General features: G+C 37.5%; 1 protein-coding gene across 1 annotated transcript in view; it reads right to left on the reverse strand.

Moving 5' to 3' along the window:
- The window catches only part of LOC107573346 (phosphorylase b kinase regulatory subunit alpha, liver isoform-like), a 30400-nt gene that overhangs the window by 983 nt on the left and 16096 nt on the right, over positions 1 to 13321 (reverse strand). The window contains exons 18-29 of the mRNA XM_016259812.1: positions 9361 to 9506; positions 7876 to 8046; positions 7683 to 7783; positions 7456 to 7589; positions 7200 to 7356; positions 5472 to 5551; positions 5273 to 5351; positions 5061 to 5190; positions 4868 to 4969; positions 3666 to 3784; positions 3148 to 3201; positions 2455 to 2682 (exon numbers count right to left, since the gene is read on the reverse strand). Coding sequence (XP_016115298.1) covers positions 2455 to 2682; positions 3148 to 3201; positions 3666 to 3784; positions 4868 to 4969; positions 5061 to 5190; positions 5273 to 5351; positions 5472 to 5551; positions 7200 to 7356; positions 7456 to 7589; positions 7683 to 7783; positions 7876 to 8046; positions 9361 to 9506 — 1501 coding nt within the window. The remainder of the gene's footprint in view (positions 1 to 2454; positions 2683 to 3147; positions 3202 to 3665; positions 3785 to 4867; positions 4970 to 5060; positions 5191 to 5272; positions 5352 to 5471; positions 5552 to 7199; positions 7357 to 7455; positions 7590 to 7682; positions 7784 to 7875; positions 8047 to 9360; positions 9507 to 13321) is intronic.

Raw genomic sequence — 13321 nt, forward strand, 5'->3', positions numbered from 1 at the left:
GGCCGCCATATTGAAGGGTCGTTCCAATCCGAAGGCCTCAAAACTGTCCACTTCAAAGGGCCCTTCGAAATGAAGGATTTCGAAGGGTACAACTGATGGACACTTCAGGCTCCCATGATCCCATGTTTCTTTGCATGATGACGGTGCCTCCGTGTGGGCACGTGATGACGACGCAGAAGGGCACTTCACTTGTTTGGTCCCCTACACCTTTCAACCCTTCAAAGCTCTCACTCTGGAGAGTAAACCCTTTGAAGGGATTAGGGCATTGGGATGAGCCCTTCTGAATGGAACGCAGGGAGAGCCATAGTTCACTGACAATTAGGCAATATCTGCTTGTCAGTGAACTACGGCTCTGTGTATTAAATGCCGCTCCATCTGAAAGCAGGTGATGCCGATTTACTACTAATCACGGAACCGGCTTTACTGACGATTAATTGCACAGCCCTAGAATGAACGATGAAACTTTAACTGAAAAATTTACTGTTTACTATTGTCCTCTTTTTAGAGGTGCTTCACAGCAGAATTACATTTTGTTTTGCATTGACGCATTCCACCAGCAGCTGTCTGTACTCAGGCTGTGGGACATGATTCAGTACAGACTCCACGTGCACTGCGAACTTGATTTCTCCTTCCGTCATCTACAATAATACACACAGATAACAGCTCATGGTTATGGGTATTTAAAGGAAAATGAAGTTAAAGGGATAGTTCACCCAAAAATGAAAATTCTGTCATTAATTACTCACCCTCATGTCGTTCCAAACCCATAAGACCTTTGTTCATCTTCAGAACACAAATTAAGATATTTTTGATGAAATCCGAGAGCTTTCTGACCCGGCATAGACGGCAACGCAACTGTAATGTTCAAGGCCCAGAAAGTTAGTAAGGACATCATTAAAATAGTCCATCTGACATCAGTGGTTCAACCGTAATTTTCAAAGAAAACAAAAATAACTATTCAACAATTCTCTTCCATGTCAGAATTCGACGTGCGTTCATGACAGTACCACGACGCATGCGTGTACATTCCTCTTTGCAAACAAGGCACAGCACAACCGGGTTCTACGTCAGAACGCCGGCTCCTGCGTCAGCAGCACCACACGCATGAGTCATGGTACTCTCGTGAACACGCATCGAAATCTGACACGGAAAAGAAATTGTTGAATAAAGTTGTTATTTTTGTTTTCTTTGCTCACAAAAAGTATTCTCGTAGCTTCGCAAAATTAAGGTTGAACAACTGATGTCACATGGACTTTTTTAATGATGTCCTTAATAATTTTCTGGGCCTTGAACGTGTCAGATGTGTTGCTGTCTATGGAGGGTCAGAAAGCTCTCAGATTTCATCAAAAATATATTAATTTGTCTTCAGAAGATGAACGAAGGTTTTGGAATGACATGAGGGTGAGTAATTAATGACAGAATTTTAAAGTTGTTATTTTTGTTTTCTTTGCTCACAAAAAGTATTCTCGTAGCTTCGCAAAATTAAGGTTGAACAACTGATGTCACATGGACTTTTTTAATGATGTCCTTAATAATTTTCTGGGCCTTGAACGTGTCAGATTTGTTGCTGTCTATGGAGGGTCAGAAAGCTCTCAGATTTCATCAAAAATATATTAATTTGTCTTCAGAAGATGAACGAAGGTTTTGGAATGACATGAGGGTGAGTAATTAATGACAGAATTTAAATTTTTGAGAGAACTAACCTTTTAAGGTTCAATGTAATATAGTTTGGCATAGTATACTGTATATATACACAGTTCAAAAGTTTGGGGTAGGTTAGGTTTTTCTTGAAGACATTTTTGAAAGATGCTCACCAATGCAGCATTTATTTGATCAAAATATAGTAAAAATTTAAGTAATATTGTGAAAAATGTATACAATTTGAGGTAACTGTTTTCTATTTGAATATATTTTGAAGTGTATTTTATTCCTGTAATGGCAAAGCGTAATTTTCAGCAGCCATTACTCCAGTCTTCAGTGTCACATGATCCTTTAGAAATTATTCTCTCAAGAAACATTTCTTCATCTTATTAATTTTGAAACCAGCTGTGCTGTTTAAAGGGGTCATATGATGCGATTTCAAGTTTTCCTTTCTCTTTGGAGTGTTACAAGCTGATTGTGCATAGATAAGATCCCTGAAGTTGCAAAGACTAAAGTCTCAAAACCAAAGAGATATTCTTTATCAAAGTTAAGACTCTGCCACCCCCCCCAAAACGGCTCGTTCTAACATGTATCTACCTCACTATGTGGAAATATTAGCATAATGTGGCCCAAATGTTCACACAAAGAAAGAAGGCGTGGTTTCAGTAACCACAGTTAGTGTTGAAGCAGCCATGTCAGGGAGACGCTGTGTGTTTCTAGGCGAAAGCAAAAGCACTTTATTTGGCCTTCCGAAAGTAGATGCATTTAGGAATCTTTATACATATATACATATATACACATAGGTGGATGCACCTCACGGGTGGTGGAGGAAGGCAAGACATATCCAGCAATGGAGAGGCCATGACATTTCTGGAGAATCTTCCAGACTTTCTGGTAGAAGCCCATGGGAACCCTGTTTATGGCCCCATCCAGTCTGCGTCTCCTCAGCCACTGGCCCTGGCGCTCCTCCCACTGCAGGTGTGAGTCTCCTGTACCGGTCGGAGACAGCATCCCGCTGGGAGTGGAGGGGCTGCTGCATCGCTACAGACACGCACACATTTGCATTGTCAGTATATCATAAAGATATGAGGTAAAATTTTGACTAGTGGGACTAGTGGCACTAATCAGCACATATAACACACTTAAAAGCATGCTTCAGGTTTAGTAAGCAGAAACTATGACAAACATAGCTAAGATGTTATAATGTCAGCCCATGCTAAGAGAGTGAAATGACCACAACAAGACAAGACTGACTTGAGACACGTTAGAAATATTAATTGGCTGTTATGGCTGTAAGTTTGTCCCATTTCAAATCAGTCAACTAATCTGAGGCACTGAAAAATGTCATTAGATTAAATTTATATTTATTGAGTACCAATTAACTGAATCCACCCTTCCAAGTTAAAATGATTTTTAATCTTCTGAACTGACTTGTGTAAAAAAAATAGTATTCGACAGTGGAGAGGAGGTGTTAGTAGAGAGGGTTTTGGTTTTTCTGCAAGTTACCGTGGAACGAGGGGATGTGAAATTACTGCTGATGGAATGACTGCTGGTAAATATCTATGAGAATAAAAGCAGAGCATATAAACATTTAAAAATGGACAAAAATGGAAAGTATTTCTGATGAACGAACAGTTGAGACATCAATCATACAGAGAGACATTAACATGAAAAACTATCACCTTCACAGTCAAAAAGATGCTTCATATGACTAAAAAAAGATGTGTATGATATGGGCAAACTGAAGATTACTCAGAATTTTCATGCTAATACTGGTTTCATGGTCTCGACAAATGTGCTGTGACCACTAGACAGAATGGGCTCTGCACAAAAAAGCTATTCTACAGTATTAGCACAGCATGCCAATATTACAAACTCAACCCACACTCATGGGTCTGGAGTCATCGAGCTGAAAACAAAATAATATAAAAGCCATTTAAGGTACAATAGTGAGGAAATCTGTAAAAATATCACAATTTGCAAAACATTTGATAAATAATTTACAGTCTCCTCTTTCACTCCACCTGTTTGATTTCAGTCTTGAGTTTTCTGATGCCCGTGCGCTCTGTCTTGGTGGCCCCTGTGTGTCCAAGCTCATGGATGGAGATGGCAGGACTGGTGGTTGAAGACTGAATCGGACGCACTTTCACACAATACAGAGTGATTATTGAAGAACAAACCACACAACAAGAGTAGCCACATCACACCTCTTTTTAAATTAACTGCACAGAAATCTTAAAATAATATTTTTGTAGCTATTCAGCTAGGATGCATTCATTCGATCAAAGGGACAGTAAATACATTTGTTACAAAAGATTTCCATTTCAAATAAATACTGTTCTTTTGAACTTTCTATTCATCAACCATTCCTGAAAAAAAAGCATATTACACAAATATGCTGTAAATTCACCTGTGCCATCACAGGAATATATTGAAGCCAGTTTCTGCCACTGAATAAAAAAATAAAATAAAAAAGGTAATTGAGAGTTTTTATCTCACCATTCTGGCTTTTTTCTCTCAATTGCAAGTTTACATCTTGTAATTCTGACTTTTTTTAATTAATTGCAAGATACAAACTCGAATTTGCAAGAAAAAGAGTCCGAATTGACTATTTCTAGCAATTGCACGTTTATATCCTGCTATTCTGACTTTATAACTCATAATTGTGAGTTTATATCACGCAATTCTGAGAAAAAAGTTTGTACATCTTGCAATTCCGAACTGCGTTTTTTTTTCTCAGAATTGCAGAATACACTCAATTATTTTTTTCTCAGAATTGCAGAATACACTCAATTATTTTTTTCTCAGAATTGCGAGATATAAACAAGTTATATTGAGTTGGGGGGAAAAAAAACTAATTGCAAGTTTATATCTCACAATTCTGACTTAACTCAAAATTGTAAGATAAAAATTCTCAATTACCTTTATTCTTTTTTTTTACTCTTCTGTAAGAATACATTACATTTTTAAATATATATATATATATATATATATAAAAAGATGTCCACAATATTACTGTTTTTAATATATTTTGATCAAATAAATGCAGCCTTGGTGAGACAAGCGACTTCTTTCTAAAACATAACATTTAAACTTTTGAACCGTCGTGTACATATAGTACAGAAAATTACTTTCAAAAATAAAACGATAAAAATTACACCTAAAAACCCAAAGAAATACTCACTGGAGTAAAGAGCATAAAAAAATAAGGTTGATTGATACTCACTGCTCCTCTCTACACCAAACTCTTTCCCGCTCAGGATGTGATGTAAGAGATTCTTCATGTCAAAAGGACTGAGGCTCATCAGGCTCTCTGATGCCTCCTCACCTGTAGATGTTACATGGACAGATTTATTGCACTTAATGTAAGCAAATAATAAAGATTTACATTGTAGAACCAAAACTCTGATTGGCTGTACCTGAGCAGTGTAGACTGCGAGCAAGTTCTGTAGCCATCACTTGCATGATGAGCCCAATGCGCAGACGCAGCATGTCTCCAAACAGAGACGGCTGAGAGCGCACATACATGGCCAGATACACCATGATCTCCTGAGTTCAGAAGTTTAATAAGTCAATTTAATAGAACGGTGGAAGATAGCAACATAACTTGAAGGCTTAAAATTACAACTACCTGTGTGAGGACAGCAATGCTGATGTCTTGTCCACTGGCCTCATAAATCAAGCTAATCAGTTCTTCAGGAGGAAGAGGACTAAAAATAAGAGAATCGGTTAAGTAAAAGGAGAATATAAAAATTATTGCTTTATAAAAAAAAATAATGATTTAAAAAAAAAATAATCTAAAATGACTATCAGAAACTAAACACACTCACATTGTGATGACCTTCTCTCTGGGTTCGGGAGGAAGACCCACTGTCAGCTGTTTATGATGGGAAATCAGATCTGTGCAAGCCTGAGTGCATGCACGCACACACACACACACACACAAACATTATTAGAGGTAAAATTGCTGCCACTGAGAGTTAAGCTGATATAAATCATTTTTACTCTTTGTTTAGATTATCATAATTTTATAAATCTAATATTGTATATTTTAAGACACTTTTCTAATTTAAAGAATTAAAGTTGTATAAAATTATGAAAAAAGTTTCCAAGACAGATTTAGATGAGACTTGAAAAATTACTATAAAAACAAATTTTACAAGAGATTTCTATTTTTAAATAAATATTCTATATTTAAATAAATGTTCTTTTGAACTTTCAATTAATCAAAGAATCCTTAAAAAAAAAATAACGGTTTACACAAAAATATTAAGCAGCCCAGCTGTTTTAACATTGATAATAATACGAAATGTTTCTTGAGCAGCAAATCAGCATATTAAAATGATTTTTGAAGTAGCATGTGACCTTAAAGACTGGAGTGATAATGCTGAAAATTCAGCTTTGCATCACAGGAATGAATTACATTTTAAAATATATTAAAATAGAAAACAGTTATTTTAAAGGGTTAGTTCACCCAAAAATTTAAATTAGCCCATGAATTACTCACCCTCAAGGCATCCTAGGTGTATATGACTTTCTTCTTTCAGACGAATCCAGTCAGAGTTATATTAAAAATGGTCTTTGATCTTTCAAGCTGTTTAATGGCACTCAGCGGGTGTTGCAGTTCATCAGTCCAAAAGAAGTTCAATAAAGTGCATCCATCCATAATAAAAAGTGCCTCACACGGCTCCAGGGGGTGAACAAAGGATGCGTTTTTGTAAGAAAAATAACCCTATTTAAAACGTAATAATCAATTTAATCTAGCTTGCGCTCACTGTTGTAAAAGGAAGCAGTTCCGGGCGGATGACGTAAGACGTCAGTGTTGCGCATGCACCGCTCAGAAGTGATGAACGCAGAAGCACAACGGAGAGATCAAAACAAAACAACGGTCACTAATTAGAAGCACAAAACGAGGATTTGTAAAGAAGAATGTCAGAGGATTTCAATATAAGCCAAGAGGAGACTGGTTTTCCTTTGCTAAAGTAAGGAAACTTTGCTTCCTTTGCTCCTGTTAACAAACGCTGGTTTTCACGAGACTCACGCCTGTATGCGCAATGCCAACATCTTACGTCATCCGCCCGGAACTGCTTCCATGTTCAACTGTTGGCACAAGCTTGATTAAAGTGATACTTAAAGTCTTCTTTTGGACTGATGAACTGCAACACCCGCTGACTGCCATTATTAAACAGCTTGGAAGATCAAAGACCATTTTTAATATAACTCCGATTGGATTCATCTGAAAGAAGGAAGTCATATACGCCTAGGATGGCTTGAGAGTGAGTAAATAATGGGCTAATTTTCGTTTTTGGGTGAACTATCCCTTTAATTTGTACTAATATTTCACAATATTGCTGTTTTTACTGTATTTTTGATCAAATAAATGCAACCTTCTACCAAAGTCTGACTCCACACTTCTGAATTATAATATAACAAACATTTAAAGTTTAAAAATGTCTAAATTCTAAATATTTAAGTTTTAATTATTAAACAAAATCAACCAAGAAACATAAAAGTGTCTGTTGTTTATCAAACAAGCACGGATAGATATGGGGTCTCACCTCAGCAAGGACTTCCACTCTTTTCTTCAGGATGCCTGAAATGTAGCGGATGAGGCCCCATTCCTTACACGCTCCTGCCCGAACATACAGCTCCTCCAGCAGGGAGCGAACAGTTGCTTCTCCTTGTCCTGACAGATTTACTATCCAATCTGAACCCCTAAACACATTGATGATTGATTTTTTGACTTTGATTAAAAATGGCTTATAAAATAAATTATAATGGATATGCACAGTCAATTTGTACAAAGGTTCTCACTTCATAGCATAGAGGACATAGAGGATATCTGCCTGGTCCTGAAGGGTTGGACAATGCTTTAGCTGATTGACCAGATAGGCAAAGTCTGTGTTCCCATGAGAATCACGTGGCAAGTGCAGGTCAACGCTATCGGCCTAGATTGTGTGTGCAGACAAAAACAGACATGAATCAAAACAATGGGCCATTTATTTCATTTTTTCACTTTATACTGGAGTGTGGAGACTTGCCTTGGTGCGATGAGAAACATTGTGCTGAGGAACATCCAGCAGATTGAGAGACTTCCTGTGTTTGCTCATGATGGGGACAACAGGCAAATACATGGAAGGCTCTGAAAAACATAACAGAATGAGATGACTAGCCGTACTCTAAAAGAAAGCATGAAATTCACTTAACTATTAACGATAGACCTTGAGGGCTTACTGGGCATGTTGTGGCCCTGAACCTGGGCCATGAAAGAAAGGATGTCCCTGGTGGTGTGTTCAGCACTAAAGACGTGGTGCTGCCCCCTCTGGATGGGAGGCAGATGGCATTTTGTAGCAGTGCTGTGCAATAGATCTGTGAGATACTGGTCAAACATGTGTCCTGAACCTCCTGCGGGAAAACAAACCACCACTTTATCATTTTAGTTTATGTGGAGTATTGTGCATATGTTGTGTTTTGGATGCTGGTGTCCCCAGTAGACTTATTAACTAGCTTAACCAACAAGATCAGGAATAGAGATGCAGATATCTAAATTCTGGATGATAATGATTAGTAAAATTCAACACTATTTTGAAGTAATTCAAAATAAAAACTAAAATCAATCATATTAAATGCTACAAGTGAATTTAGGCATCACAATAATGTAGAGTATAAAAAATAGATATTCACTTTGATATTTGCTAAACATTACATTTCACAGTGCTATTTAAGTGAGTGTAGGCAATTTAAATATAAAAACAAATCTTTAATCAGTTTTTAAATCAGTGGATATCTAATATATAACAGTGTTGTTTTAGAATTATTTATATTATCGTATTTATTCATATTTTGAGTTAGCTTTTATTTTAATTTTTTATTTTAACTCTAATAATCATATTTTTATTTTTATTAAAAAATCTGTCAAGTAATGTGCTTTTGTCATTTTATTAGTTTTATGTTTTTTTATATTTATATTTAGTTTTATTTTATTTCAGTTTTAGATTCAGTAATTTAAGTACTTCAAATTCAACTTATTTTATTTCAGTTGCCAATGCCAAATTTTTATTCACGTTTTGTAAGTTTAAGTTTTTCAGCTAATATTTATATTTTATTTCAGATTTATTTCAATTTTAATAGTTTATGAATGAATGATGCATTTATATAGCGCTTTATTGTGTATTGCTGTACACCCAAAGCGCTTTACAATCATGAGGGGTTGTCTCTCCTCAACCACCACCAGTGTGCAGCATCCACTTGGATGATGCGACGGCAGCCACAGGACAGCGGCGCCAGTGCGCTCACCACACACCAGCTACAGGTAGAGAGGAGAGAGAGTCATAGAGCCAATCAAGTGGTTGGGGATTATTGGGAGGCCATGATTGACAAAGGCCAGGGGGGCAATTTGGCCAGGACACCAGGGTTACACCCCTACTCTTTACGAGAAGTGCCATGGGATTTTTAATGACCACAGAGAGTCAGGACCTCGGTCTCATCCGTCTCATCCGAAAGATGTTTAATTAGCAATAACAACACTGCTGAAATGGTACCCTAAGAAAGACCATTCTGGTCCATCAGCTTGACCAACAATAACCAGCATAAATCAACCTTGAACCATCAGCACTTAATCTGCTCTGAAAACCCTGGTTTTCAGCAGGGTATGTATACATTTATTTTTTGGGGGAGAGATGCTTTCCAAAGCAGCTATATGCAAGTCAGTATGGATACCTGAGGACCCAAAACTCTCTTCCTCTTCTTCTTCTTCTTCTTCCTCTTCCTCTAGCAGATTCTCTTCAGAGTCAGCATCCAAGAAGCTGAGCTGGGTGTGGAAGGAGGTTGTGAGGAATGAGGAGAGGTTTGCCATCTGCACCCTAAACAACAAAGGGATTTGCGATGTCAAATAAACCATATTCGTGCCTCAAACATCATACTCTAACTCTTTTTATTGTTACTGACAAAATTTTTCTGAACTTGCACCCGCAAAGTAGCCATCTTGAAGCTTCCGGAGGGTAGAGAGGATACAGGGGTCAATACTGTCACCCTCCTCAACTGGCCCAATAATAGAAAGAAAGAAACTGTTAATATTAATTTGTGCATAGTGCAATATCTTCCATCGTACGAGAAGTTTTACCCAGCATGCTCGGTGTGATAGGGAACGTGAGGGTAGGTCTTCCAGTCATCCGCCAGCAGGACGAGAGATAAGCAAGCTCTGTTCGCAACATCTCCACAATCATCTGGTTATCCAGAGCCAAGTAGAAGTGATGCTGGTCAATGAACTATGGGAAAAATATATTGTTATAATGCTTTTTTAGACTTTACAGTATATACGTACATATATTATTTTGTAGAGTAGGTCTTCTACTATAAAAGACTTCCATGTGAGATCCTTTTTATTTACCTGTGGAGTGAATGTGTAAGTACTATTTCTGATCTCATAAAACTTTGAAGTTCCCAAGACACCAATGTGCCTGTACGGACGCCCACTCAGATTCAGCTTTTTACAGTTACCTGTGCAGTGGAAAAAGGAACCGGTTTGAATTCAATTTTGTATCCCAGAACCTTCAAGACCTTCTTCTAAATGCAGTTTTACAGATGTAGACTTTGTTTACACGGTCTGGCTCTGTCCTGTTAGTCATGGTGAATCTGAACACTTACCCAGTTTCACATAAATGTGGCTCAGGATGCGAGCTGGCATGACCCGGATGGGCGAAACGTCAGAGATGGTCTGAACCTCAATCCCTTGATCCCTCAGCAGCTGCTGGATCTGCACTGACTCAGCCACTACACTCACTAAACAGAAAAAAAGGTCAGTCTTCTCTGTTTAGCAAATTATAGTGTCAAGATCAAATTCAAAATTGAGCTTCTAGTAATAAATTGAATCTGCTCCTTAAATGGACTTCAGCCCAACACAACCAGCACACTCATTCCTACTGTGGTAGATTTTCATATCCCCTAATATAAAATATTAAAACGATATTAAACTCCAACCTTTTATAGATGCAAAACATACTATATAGTTTCATATAAATGAAACATACTATATAAATTCTTATATATTGAGTTTATTATTTTTTTAACCAAACATTTTTTTTTTTGCAGTATTGTGTTCACTGGGATTCAACCCACATTCTTTCCATTATAAATGTAGTCTTCCAGAAAGTTGCATGTTTTGGTGAGAAAACATCTCTTTGTTTCTCAAATATCTCTTAGTACTTTATATCTTGTTACATTTGTTGAAAAGCTATTACAACTTAGTTAATTATCAAGTTATACTGTAATTGAGCATTAGCATAAGTGCATGAGTTTGGCCAAAACATATGTCTAAAAATCTGCCACATGCTTTTTCCAATAAAAAAAATTACAGAAATTCAAAAGGTGATATATGGTACAAATAAGTCTGTGTCTGAATAGGAATGGTTTGACTGTCTATATTCCTCATTTAAAAAAAAAAATTAAAGCAATAATATTCACAAACCTTGCACAACAACATCTGGCTTGAATTCTTTAGAAAATCGCCTATTCAGAGGATCAATCTCTCCAGGGGCCAGAAATCCCTATTTAAAATTAACCATTTGCCAGATATCAGTAAAAGAAGCAGAATAGATAAGACACGAAGGATTGCCTAAGAAACACTAGGACTACTCCGTTTTGACATTTCACATGTACACTTAATCAACAAAGATACCACAGGTAGCGCTTCAACACCTGACATCATATCTGATTATCTACAGTATAACATGTTTAATATGAAAGTGGATCCAGGCTTTAGTACCTCTGCCAGCAGACAGCCCAGGATATACAGAGACTGGCCCCACATGTGTGGGAGCTGGCCAGCGGCCACACGCTCCACAGAGTGAGGGTTCCTGTACTCCTCTTCAATCTGAACAAGAAATAAACACACAGATGAGCAACAGATCAAAACATTTTACCCAGGATTGTTTGTGTCACAGTTACTGAGCAGAGTCCAAACACTCATTTAACTTGAATTAATCTTCAGAACTGGCATAATTCTGTATACATTGTGTCTTTGCGCAACAAAAAGGAGTATCTGAGGTGATAAATGTACATGCAGATTCAGAATGATTTGTTGCAGATGAAAACTGATGAACTGTACATGGTATTGATCAGAGTAACAAACTGGTTTAAACTCACTTTGTCAGCAGGTACAGCATAGAGTTCAGGCACCAGACGAATCCCGTGTTTGCCTCTGATCAAAACTCCTTCAAGAGCCTCTCTGTATTCCTGCACCTGAGGAATGACACGCCGTCTGTCATAACTACATAATGCCTCCATGTGGCCATGAGTGGGAGTTATTTCTGCTGCTTTCAGAATACAAGGATTTATAGGACGGCCTGTTCGTACCTGCTCATGGTCTTCATTGAAGATGCCATCAAGTATAAGGTAAGTCCAAAATACTGGCCACTCACATTCAATGTTCTCAAAGAGCTTCAGCTCAGCAGGATCATAGTGAAGGCGAGTGGGGTCCTATCACAACCATAAAAACATAGAATGCAGTCACACTATAAGAGAATTAGCCACAAAACACTTATTTTGTGTAAAATCAAGTGTCTGGTTACCTCTTTTGGGGTCCTGTATCCATCTCTGATAAAGCGACAACAGCCGTAACGTCCCTAAAATGATTGAAATTTGCTTAAAGGGATAGTTCACCCAAAGTGTACATTTTTGGTGAAGTATCCCTTTAAGGTTGTTACAAAAATAGCAACCACAGTTGAAATGCATGTAGCCTCTAAAGCAGTGGTCGCCAACCCGTCGATCGCGGTAGATCTTTATCACTGTACCAGTAGATCCCGAAAATAACAGTAAAATAAGTACAAAAATGCATTACATTTATGGGGTTATATTAATGTATCACTGAAGGGAACTGTCTTGAGAAAATTTTCGATGGAAACTCTGCTTTGTTTACAGCGGTAACTAAGAAAACGCTATATTGCAGTCGGTTCATAAGCAGTGTTGCCAAGTCCGCGGTTTTCCCGCTGAATTGGGCTACTTAACACTGTTGCAGTGGGTTGTTGTTCATGTCCGCAGGTTGAAGCGACCCCAATAACGTGATATTTAGTCCATGGAATGTGAATTTTACTGGTAGATCCCCACCGAAAAACGTGAATTTTACCCCCGGAATTCGATTTTTACAAGGGAACTCCCCTCGAAACGCGATTGGACTAGTTTTATTGTGAAAACCTGGCAACCCTGTTCATAGGCACCACCTGCTGTCAGAGACCTGCTGTTTTTGTTTCGTGCAGATGTTTTATGTAGCAAATAAATAAATAACACCTAAAGTCAGACCATTCTGTTTTTGTTTTAAATCCTGAAATTAATCTAAATCAAATCAAGAACAACTGCCCGTGCAGATCATGATTAAAATGCAGTGGTTGCCTCTAATTTCAAATGGCTAGATATTTTTGTTTAAAGCCAGTTTGTTTGTTATAAAGCAAATAGCCAATAAATACATTTGCTTAAAAATCAGTATCAGAATCCAATTTGCTAGTAAAAAAAAAAAAAGATTCAGCTATGATCGCCACATCACTAATTAAAATATTAAGTAAAAGGCCTCAAATTTGAAGCACAATCTGGGATGTCTTTTTCTATCAATTCTTCAATAGGTAGATCTTGTCTTTCATAAAGGCCGAGGTCAGGGATCTTGGGCCTAAAAAGGTTGGTGACCACTGCT

This window comes from Sinocyclocheilus grahami, unplaced genomic scaffold (genome assembly GCF_001515645.1).
Source record: "Sinocyclocheilus grahami isolate Dianchi unplaced genomic scaffold, SAMN03320097.WGS_v1.1 scaffold3.1, whole genome shotgun sequence".
Lineage (NCBI taxonomy): Eukaryota > Metazoa > Chordata > Actinopteri > Cypriniformes > Cyprinidae > Sinocyclocheilus > Sinocyclocheilus grahami.